Source organism: Lipotes vexillifer, unplaced genomic scaffold, assembly GCF_000442215.2.
Source record: "Lipotes vexillifer unplaced genomic scaffold, Lipotes_vexillifer_v1.1 scaffold555, whole genome shotgun sequence".
Lineage (NCBI taxonomy): Eukaryota > Metazoa > Chordata > Mammalia > Artiodactyla > Lipotidae > Lipotes > Lipotes vexillifer.
In genome coordinates this window covers 686,365-697,955 of record NW_006772693.1, presented here as the reverse complement: position 1 = coordinate 697,955, position 11,591 = coordinate 686,365, and the positions used below count along the sequence as shown (strand labels likewise).

The window sequence follows — 11,591 nt, the reverse complement described above, 5'->3', positions numbered from 1 at the left end:
GAAAAAAAAAAAAAAAAAAGAAAAAGAATAGCTATATTTTGCCTAGTCAACTAATTCAGTAAAATTAGATGTGGAAGACGAAAAGAGGAAAGGAATTTTAAATTAGTCTATGTGAAGTTCTCTGGGCAAATGCTATCAGGTTTATATTTTAACTGACCAATGAGTATAATGTTGTTAAGAGTCCACAAAATCTACAAGAAAAGGTCTTAATGTAATTGTAGGGATCCAGTGGCTTCTAGGCAGCATGTGAACAAAATACCCTTCTGCTGATGTCTAATGTCCTGAGAGTTAAATTTCTCCTCCCCTTTTAGAATCTATCCAAGGCCACGCCTCAATCTGTATGCAAGAACACATGGTTGAACTCCCTCCAGAATGCAATGTCATACACGAACAGCTGAAGAACACAAATTAAGGAATCCATGAAACCTGGATCACATGCCCTGGCTATCCGCTTATGTAAAAGCCTGATGAATTGAATATGGGTATCTGCACATGAAAATATTCATTGTAATTGTTGCACAGATATGAAGAGAGGCAATGAGGAACTTAGGAAGACTTAGGTTTTATGTGCTGTGTGACCTTGAACACTTCATTTAACTTTAGACCTGTTTTTTATCCAGAGGACAACTGGAAAATATTTGTAAAACAATAATGCCTGCTTTGTCTACCTTGTAGAGTTAGAATCAAATCAGCTATACTGGTGAAAGCACTCTAAAAGTAGGATATAAAAATCTACTTGGGCAGTGCTGTCCAATAGGACTTTCTCCAGTGATGGAAATATTTTATATCTGTGCTTTCCAATATGGTAGCCATATTTAGCTATTAAACACCTAAAACGTGGCTGGTGGGACTGAGGGATTGAATTTTATTTAATTTTGGTTATAAATTTAGAAGGCCACATGGGGATAGCCCAGTGGTGGATGTTAAGGGAAGACTTAACCTTTTCTTCTCTCTAGGTTTTAACTGACAGAAAGCATAGTTGGAATAAAATGTCAACTCCTGGCAAAGCACTTGTCCAATAACTTCCCAAGTATTACTCTAGTAAAGCTGAATTACAAAATGCATCTTGAGCCTGGGGCCAGGTGCGGGGTGGACCTGCCTGCAGGAGCAACAGAGGTCTGCAAGCACATCCTACATGCTAACGTCTCCAGCCAGATCTAAGCCCACTGACCAGTCACAATAATAGATGGGAACAGAGAAAGTAGAGGAGACCCTACAGACAGGTCCCAGAGAGCCATTTAATACCCTGGCCTTGCTGACTTGTAATCACAGTCCAGTAAATCTCTGACTCTAAGCAATAGGATGATCTATTCCTTACATGGGAAAGATTATGTCACAGAGAGTAAAGAAAAGAGTTCATTTCAACAACTAAGAAAAGTGGCAATAGGGATAAAAGTTCCCTCGAACCTAACAACAATTTTATAAGAAATGTGATGGGGACAATCAAATACGTTTTTGTTTCTCATAGTCAATGAGGGCCTTATGGAAAACACAAAATACAAAATGACAGGAGATACTAACTGGGTCCTGTTTCACAGGTGCTCCTGCTCTGTGAGTCACACCTTTCCCTCTGTGAGCCATGGTCAGCACGGTGGTGGCCACAGCATCCCCAGGCTCTCTCGTTCACTCCTTTCTGTCCCCTTCCTGCTTTGTAGTGCTCTCCCTGTTGATGACTCTGAGTCACCCTGTAGTGCCCAGTAGTTCAGATAAGATGAATCTTAGGCAAACACATCTAGAACGTATGACACTAACACTAGGTAAATTTACAATGGCATTGTGGCCACTTTAAAAGTCACTTTAAGAGTGAGTAGCTGGGGCTTCCCTGGTGGCGCAGTGGTTGAGAGTCTGCCTGCTAATGCAGGGGACACGGGTTTGAGCCCTGGTCTGGGAGGATCCCACATGCCGTGGAGCAACTAGGCCCGTGAGCCACAACTACTGAGCCTGCACGTCTGGAGCCTGTGCTCCGCAACGAGAGAGGCCGCGATAGTGAGAGGCCCGCGCATCACGATGAAGAGTGGCCCCTGCTTGCCACAACTAGAGATAGCCCTCACACAGAAACGAAGACCCAACACAGCAAAAATAAATAAATTAATAAACTCCTACCCCCAACATCTAAAAATAAAAATAAAAAAAAATAATAATGCTCAACTCAATACAGAATACGCTATAGAACCACCAACTTTAAGGAAAAAAAAAAAAAGTGAGTAGCTTTTCTCATGACCCCAAAATACACAACATCCTACAAAAGACCCAGAATAACCAAAGCAATCTTGAGAAAGAAAAACAGAGCTGGAGGAATCAGGCTCCCTGGCTCAGACTATACTACAAAGCTACAGGCATCAAAACAGTGTGGTACTGAAACAAAAACACAGATCAATGGAACAGGATAGAAAGCCCAGAAATAAACTCACGCACCTACGGTCAATCTACGATAAAGGAGGCAAGATTATACAATGGAGAAAAGACAGTCTCTTCAATAAATGCTGCTGGGAAAACTGGACAGCTACATGTAAAAAATGAAATTAAAACACTTTAATACCATATGCAACAATAAACTCACAATGGATTAAAGATCTAAATGTAATACCAGATGCTATAAAACTCTTAGTGGAAAACATAGGCAGAACGCTCTCTGACATAAATCACAGCAGGATCTTTTTCAATTTGTCTCCGAGAGTAATGGAAATAAAAACAAAAATAAACCAGTGGGACCTAATTAAATTCAAAAGTTTTGCACAGCAAAGGAAACCATAAAACGAAAAGACAACCCACAGAATGGGAGAAAATATTTGCAAACGATGTGACTGACAAAGGATTAGTCTCCAAAATTTACAAGGAGCTTATGTGGCTCAATATCATAAAAACAAACAACCCAATCAAAAAATGGGCAGAAGACCTAAAGAGACATTTCTCCAAAGAAGGCATACAGATAGCCAAGAGGCACATGAAAAAATATTCAGCATCGCTAATTATTAGAGAAACGCAAATCAAAACTACAATGAGATATCACCTCACACCAGTTAGAATGACCATCATCAAAAAATCTACAAACAATAAATGCTGGAGAGGGTGTGGAGAAAAAGGAACCCTCCTGCATTGTTGGTGGGAATGTAAATTGATACAGCCACTATGGAGAACAGTATGGAGGTTACTTAAAAAACTAAAAATAGAGCTACCATATGGTCCAGCAATCGCACTCCTAGGCATATATCCAGGGAAAAACATGGTTTGAAAGTATACATGCACCCCAATGTTCACTGCAGCACTGTTTACAAAAGCCAAGACATGGAAGCAACCTAAATGTCCATCAACAGATGAATGTGGTACATATAAACACTAGAATATTACTCAGCCACTAAAAAGAATGAACTAATGCCATTTGCAGCAACATGTATGGAGCTGGAGATTATCATTTTAAGTGAAGTAAGTCAGACAAATATCGTATGATATCACTTATATGTGAAATCTATTAAAAAATGATACAAATGAACTTATTTACAAAACAGAAACAGTCTCACAGACTTAAGAGAATGAACTTATGGTTACTGGGGGGGAAGGGTGGGGGAGGAGGGATAGACTGAGAGTTTGGGAATGACTTGTAGACCCTGCTATATTTAAAGTAGATAACCAACAAGGACCTACTTATACAGCACAGGGAACTCTGCTCAATACTCTGTAAGAACCTAAACGGGAAAAGAATTTGAGAAAGAATAGATACATGTATATGTATAACTGAATCACTTTGCTGTACACCCGAAGCTAACACATTGTTAATCAACTATACTCCAATATGAAATAAAAATTTTTAAAAAAGAGTAGCTTTTCCCATGACGTTTAATTTAACATTAGGTGGTAAATGAGGTTGACTTCTTTATGAGCCCCAGAACCAGGCACATCCTGAAGTTTGTATGAGGAGACAGACTGTGGACTGGTAGAGGTGAGAAAGAAACTGTGCTTCTAGCCCCAGTTGTTCTCAGGTCGGATCTGTGTTCCTTCCCTTAGGGTCCCATGAGAAATTGTTCCTTGGGAAAAATTCCATTGCTCCAAATCATTCCATGGAATCTCCTTTTCTTTCTGGTAATTTGCTAAGCACGAAGGAAAAAGCTAGAATGACAAAAAGGCTAAGCTGTGGATATCTGTGGAAAATGTGTGTGTGTGTGTGTGTGTGTGTGTGTGTGTATAAAATTAATAAAATTCATGATTTAGTGAATCTCTATCAGCTACTGTAAATCAAACCTGGGCTGGTTCTTTGGTATTCAGTAAACTGGTTTATTTAACTGATGGCTACTCTTTACTATGGGATCTTGGAACACTAAATGGTCTTTACTGATCTTTAAATAAGTTGTGCTTTATACCTGCTCCACTGTTTTCAAGATAATTTTGGATTTTAATAAATTTGGATCTTTAATAAGAGCAGTTGTGGGTTAAATTAGTAAATCAGTGTAAACGGAAATACCAACTACCTTGTACAACATCTGAGTTTATATATAACAGTTGGAAATTCAAGAGTTTAATCTTAGATATTAACTAGTTTATAAACTTCAGGTAATGCTTTTTTTAACTTCTCTATCTTTTAACAGTTCTAAAACATAACTTTGATGGGCAGCATATACAACTCAGACTTCAAATGCCATCTTCTGCCTTTTATCATAATGATATGGGGAAAATTGAGGGGGAAAAAATTATTCCATCTGATTTAAATACTTAAGAATCAGCCACAGCTCTTCAAGAAAACTTTCCTTGGGCTTCCCTGGTGGCGCAGTGGTTGAGAGTCCGCCTGCCGATGCAGGGGCCGCGGCTTCGTGCCCTGGCCGGGAAGATCCCACATGCCGCGGAGCCGCTGGGCTCGTGAGCCATGGCCGCTGAGCCTGCGCGTCCGGAGCCTGTGCTCTGCAACGGGAGAGGGCACAACGGTGGGAGGGCCCCCAAAAAAAAAAAAAAAAAAAAAAAAAAAAAGGAAGGAAATGAAATAATTACAGAGTGTGATTAATGTTTTGAAGTTAATAAGCAAAGTTGTAAGAGAGGCTAACAAGGTGGAGTGAGGGCTTCAACAGATAGCCCTCACTTTTCAATTATTTGTAAAGCAAATAATTGCTTTACAATGTTGTATTAGTTTTCTGCTGCACAGCGAAGTGAATCAGCTATACACATACACATATCCCCTCCCTCTTGGACCTCCCTCCCCCCCGCCCCATCCCACCCATCTAGGCCATCACAGAGCCCTGAGCTGAGCTCCCTGTGCTATATACAACAGGTTCCCACTAGCTATTTTACACATGGTAGTATATTTATGTCAAACCATAAGGAAGTGCTTTCTGATAAACTATAACATATGTTCAGACCTGAAGTTTGAGGAGTGCCCACCATGCTAAGTCTGCTTAGGAATAGTACTACAAAGATCCCAAAGAGAAAAGAGCTTGAGGTGATCTAGGAATTGTGAGAAGGTCCAGTGTGCCCAGTGTGTGGTGGCACAGGATGGGCTCCAGAGGTGGACAGTGGCTAGAATGTGCCTGGCCTCATAGTCATGGTAAGGGGTTTAGAGTTTATTCTAGCTACAAAGGGAAAATGTCATTATTAACTTACTTAGTCGTCTGAATTTCAGTGGGGGCTTAGCGGTGACATGATCTGTTTACATTTTTTAAAAACTTCTGTGGCTTCTGTAGAAATGAAGGATTATAAGAGTGTAACACTTGTAGAAGGATAAGAGGCTAGAGCAAAAGTCTGGATAAAGAGGGAGGTGGCAGGGCTTCCCTGGTGGCGCAGTGGTTGAGAGTCCGCCTGCCGATGCAGGGGACACAGGTTCATGCCCCGGTCCGGGAAGATCCCACATGCTGCAGAGCGGCTGGGCCCGTGAGCCATGCCCGCTGAGCCTGCACGTCCGGAGCCTGTGCTCCACAACGGGAGAGGCCACAGCAGTGAGAGGCCCAAGTACCACAAAAAAAAAAAAAAAGGAGGTGGCAGGAGCACTGTAGATGAGCAACTGCATGTGATGTGAGTATGTGAGGGAGCAGAAGAACGAAGAATCCATGGGTTTCTGGCTGGACAGTGGTGCCATTTGTCGCAATTCATTATAAGTTTTACATATCCAGGAGAAAGCAGAAGTGGAGATGTTAGGCAGGCAGTTGGATACAGAGGTCTGGATTTTAGAGGAAAGATCTACACTGGACATTCAAATCTGGAAGATATAATCCAGGAGGTAATATTTAAAGACACAAAAAGTATGAGGTCACTTGGGGAGAGGATGCAATTAGAAAAGAGAAATGCAACTGGGGTCCTTGGGAAATCCAACATTTAGAGGAGGAATAGCTAGCAAAAAGCATGAATGTATCCAGTAAGAAAGGGAAAATCAGGAGAGGGTGATGACTGAGAAACAAAGTGAGAAGAATGTCTCTAGAAAGAAGAGGTTGTCAACTGGTAAAAACTGCTAAGAGGTTAAGATGAAGACAGAAGAGAGTCCATGGGATTTGTCAACATGGAAGTCATTAGTAATTCTGAAGAGCATCACTTGACTGGAGAGGACGAAAGGCAGACAGGAAGGAGGGAGTGAGAAGCTGGAGACGGCACGAGAATTGTGCTGCAAAGGGGAGCAGAGATTATGGGACAGTAGCTGAGGGGATACGGATATTTAGACAAGTGGCATTTGTTGATTTGTTGTAAGATGAGAGATTCTGGTTGCATGCTGGTAGGAATTATCCAGTAGTGAGAGAGATAACTGCTGATTCTAGAAACAGAGGGTACAACTGAAGGATAAAAACCCTTGGCAGGAGGAAAAAAATGAGATCTGGACTATCCAGTGGATCTGAACTACCAGAGGGTGCAGCAGTCAACAGGTTTATGGATTTGGTTGTGCTAAAAGCCCTATTCTGATGGCTGCTTATTTTTTCAATGAAGGATGAGGGGAGATGCGGGGGCAAAGGGCAGGACAAAGAAGGCATACGTGGTTGCTTTGAAAGTGGGAAAGCAACTCTTCCAGGGAACAGTAGTAGGACTGCTTCATAGTGTTATGACCCTCCTTGAGATTTCTGACAGTCAAGGTAAAGTAAAACCACCCAGCACAGTAATAGGATTATCACACGCTGTTGTGATGACACATCTACTTGTTAGTATCTTCCACCAGAGTACAGATTAGTTGAGGGTCAAGATCCTGTCTACAGTATTCACTGTTGATATTCCCCAGTGTCTAACAGAGCGAGCCAGGGAATTCACCATTCAGTGATGAATAAGGAAGCAGGATTATCTTTGACACATTAGTAAAAGCGGGGCACATTAATGGTCATTTAGAAATTGTCATTTAAAGACAACACTATTTTGGTAAAATTAGGGATCGATAGTATTTTTAAAATAATACTTTTGAAAGGTAGTGGCCCCTTCCATTAAATTTGAAATAAAACATTAGGGTGGCCACTGAGTATTAAAAAGACAATTGATTAAGAAAATAAATTTCCTCACAATGTTTCAATCACAGAACACATGCTCATATTAGCTATTAACTGTATTAAATTTTGGAAGGACGTATATAACAGGAAAGAACACATATCTTAGGAGTCTGCAAAGGTGTGCTCTTCGAGGGACCAAGAGATCCCTCTTTTTAATGTTGTGCTGCCTTAATTCCCCAAGGTCACCAAAAGACTGTGGTTGATTATCCCATGTATTGTTAATTTGATGATTCCTTTCTACCTAACGTTTTTTTAGAAATAACTTCAAAATTACACAATTTTGTAAAATGAAAACAATGCAAGGGACGTCTACTCCTTCCTCAGATTAATTTCATCCCCATTTTTTTTCTTACTCTTGCTCTCTCTTGCTCACTCTGTCTCTTCACAAATTTTTTTTTCCTTAACCATCTGAGGGTGAGTTACATATATGATGATTAAATTTTTAACAGCTGGGTAAAGTGAGCAAGAATGTTACATTTTTGTTCAGTGTTGAAATATAAGCCAACTCATTCCATCGCTGCACTTACCATCTTCCGGAGCATGCTTGTATTCTTTGTCTTCCATCACTTCATAGTCAAACCCAAGAAGATCAATAGGGATGGTGTATTTCCTGGCATAGTTCTGCTGGGCGCCAGTCAGGAAGGCTTGTGTGAAGAAGAAGCCAGAAAGCCAGAACACCGGAGGAGGGCCAACCTCGTACCATTGCTGTGGTGTCAAAGCACAAGTGTCCTGAAAACAGGGCCTTTCGACTTTGAATGCAACATGGCTTAATACAATTTGCCACAAACACTCCGCCTATTATCTTCTAGGTAAACTAATAAATAAGCTAACACTTTGAGGAATAAAAAGTCATACTATCAAAGTTTGAAAAATAGGCAGCATATTCAGCATTCGTTCTGACTTCAATTTCGTATCCATTGCACCAGCTCATGCAATGATATGAATCATAATGTGCGTGAATGCAGATACAAATGTCTGTTTTATACATGCCCAGTGATTCCTTCAGAAAAGCTCCATACAATAGTGAGTTTCTAATATACATTATTGCACGCTACATCATGTTGTTTAATTGAATAAAAGAAGATCTCCCTACAAGGTCTGGTCAGACGATAATGTTTCTTTCACTTTTTTTCCTCTCTGGTTATTAGTACCCGGTAGAATATTCCTTTAGAAGTCTTCCCTTCTATTTCACCAAAATACAGTGAATCTAACATATGAAGACATAATATTGTACAAGGAACTTCCAGAAGATACAGGGTAGTGAGAGCTTAAGATCTTTATAAATATCAAGATATCTGGATATTCCGTTCATATCATTTATTATAACAAGTAGTTGAGTTACTGACTCTAATAGTAAAGTATAGAAGTCAGTCTGAAGAAGTGAATTTGAAGAACTTTCCCCTATAAGAATCCAAGGTAGAGTCTTCACTTTTCAAGAACAATCTTAATCCTTCAGTACCAAGTCTAGTATCAAAGAAGGCCTATATTATGGAAGGGGTGTTTTGTCATTTTATCCCCGGAGAAATCTCCTCACAGGCAATTTTTGATGTATTATGTATAGTACCTAGGAAATTAATCAATACTTCTAAGAAATATAATTGTTAATAATAACATAGTTAAGCACCAATATTGCCAGATAATTAGGAGGCAGGCTTCTGCCCACTCTACATATCCAAGACAATTAGCCTTTGAGGTTATTACTGATTTGGGCTGAAACAGCAATCTAGTGATTTCATGACCTGGAAGGGTGCTGGACAAGGAAGAAATAATTCTCCTTACTAGTAGCTTGTGTGGCTTTCTAAGATTCTGTGCTATAGGAATCTCTTTTAAAACTAAATATTTAATGGAAATATTAACATAGCCAGTCCTTTTCTCTCTTCAAATGTCCTTGGCTTGAATGTCTAACTTCACTGAACACGGACACCTGCTCCTAAAGAAGCTTTCAGAGATTCTACTTCCAATGTTAGTATTTTGACAATTCCATGTAACAGTTACACAAACTGTATGCAGTATTGGGTAGTGGTCATTTGTGCCTGGGATGCACAGAAAAACTAGAGAGTAATACTTATTACGTTAGGCATCCTGATGAAGAAAATGAAATCAGAAGAAACTTAATATATGAGCATTTGGATGAACTCACCTGCAAAAACTTTAGTCTTGCAAGGAAGTCATTCACATAGCTCCCAAGTGGTTTGAGGCTTGGGTATGATTTACCCATCCACATTCCTGGAATTTTGACATTCAGAATGCTGCTAACCACTTCCTCAAGATCTGTAGACATCACTACAAGCCCCTGAAACGCATTTAACCATTGTTTAACACAACTGTATTCTAGGTTATGAATAATTTTATAATTGTATTTGTTTACAATATGATTAGTTGAGTCATATAGCAAAAAAAGATAAAGAAAAGATACTTTCTTTTGCTCACAAGTTGTGGAGTCTTTGAATTATTCCTTAGAAAAATATTAACAATTGTAATCTAATCAAACTTTAATGGAAATTTTCTTTTATTGAAATATAACCGACATACAACATTAGTTTTAGATGTATGACATAATGATTCAATATTTGTATATATTGTGAAGTGATCATCACAGTAAGTCTAGTTAACATCCATCACCATACACAGTTACAGCATTTTGGGTGTGTGATGAGAACTTTTAAGATCTACTCTCTTAGCAACTTCCAAATGTGCAATACACTATTATTAACTATAATCACCAAGCTGTACATTACATCTCCATGACTTATTTATTTTGTAACGGAAAACTTTTGACCCCCTTTACCCATTTTTTCCACCCTGGAAGATCTCAACACTTGGCTTCTCACTAGCTATTAAATCACAGCCTAACTTTGACTTCGTTTACTTGTCCATTAAATGGACAACTAATATATCTCTGTCCTGCTTTCTTAAAAGGATAGTGATAAATATAAAATGAGGAAAGTGATACAAAGTGCCTTGAAAGGTTAAGAAATCCTGGATTGCAACTATGAAGTCTAATTGATCTTATCCCATTTTGAAATGTAAAATAGATCATTTCATTTCATTGCTTAAAACCCTCTGAAGGCTTCCTTTTACCGTTACACTTTAGAATAAAATTGAAGATCCTAAGAGATGGTAACACTTTGAGGCCCTTGAAAATTTTATTTGATCCTGCAGTTGGGCCAGTTGCCCTCATCATTTCTGTTTTCTTCATAGTTGACAATATAATTCCAACTAACATATGGAAAAGATTTTAGAGAAAATTTAATGGATTAAACACTCACATTTCATTTGCCTCCTTCCCCAAACCCTGAAACAACAGTAAAGGAATTTATTTGTTAGAAGCACAAGCCTAGGGACTTCCCTGGCCGTCCAGTGGTTAAGATTCCGCACTTCCACTGCAGGGGGCGCGGGTTCGATCCCTGGTCAGGGAACTAAGATCCTGCACGCCACACGGCGTGGCTAAAAAAAACAAAACAAAAAAAGCCTACAAGTGCAGGAAAAATAGGAAAAGGCAAGGCAATATTGGGAGCTAGAAAGCATGTGGACTGTTGGTAGCTGACTTAGTAGTCAGGAGAAACTGGCAGACGGGAAAGTTAAGAATCGACTAGATATACACTAGGATACTCAAAGTATCAATATTTGGAACTGATGGCCCTAGCTGAAAGGGAGGAGCGGAGGATGGTGCTAAATGAAGGTTGTTGAAATCTGGCTTAAAAAATAGATTCCTGGGTCCTCTCCCACAAAACTGTACCTTATTCACCTTGAATGAAACCTGGAAAGGAAAATGAAGACATCCCTACAGTGGAGGGGATGCCAGGCTCAGGTGGGGTCAGAATTCCCATACTGAAATCAGGAATTAAGTGAATTCATGTGTATTGGTTGCTGAGCTCCCTGAGGCCTGTTTCCGCTTTTATCTCCCAGAATGCGGAAAGCCAGGCCTTCATCTTCCAGGAAGGATACAGGGAGGACCAGGTTAAGGAGAAACACAAGACACTGAATACTTCTTAGCCAAACAGCCCAGCCAGATTATACCACAGCCAGCCGGGCAGACTCCTCTCTCCATAATAACTCATATCCAACCACTTCTCTCCACCTCCACTGCTACAAGAAACCAACTCAGCTGGACTACTGCAATCACATAATTGGGTTCTGCCTGTGCTCTTGTTT

General features: G+C 39.8%; 1 protein-coding gene across 1 annotated transcript in view; it reads right to left on the bottom strand.

The window, feature by feature from the left end:
- DNAH7 (dynein axonemal heavy chain 7) overlaps positions 1-11,591 on the bottom strand; it is a 253,806-nt gene that overhangs the window by 3,160 nt on the left and 239,055 nt on the right. Inside the window, exons 62-63 of the mRNA XM_007447818.1 lie at positions 9,577-9,729; positions 7,964-8,141 (exon numbers count right to left, since the gene is read on the bottom strand). Of these exons, the coding sequence (XP_007447880.1) occupies positions 7,964-8,141; positions 9,577-9,729 (331 nt within the window). The remainder of the gene's footprint in view (positions 1-7,963; positions 8,142-9,576; positions 9,730-11,591) is intronic.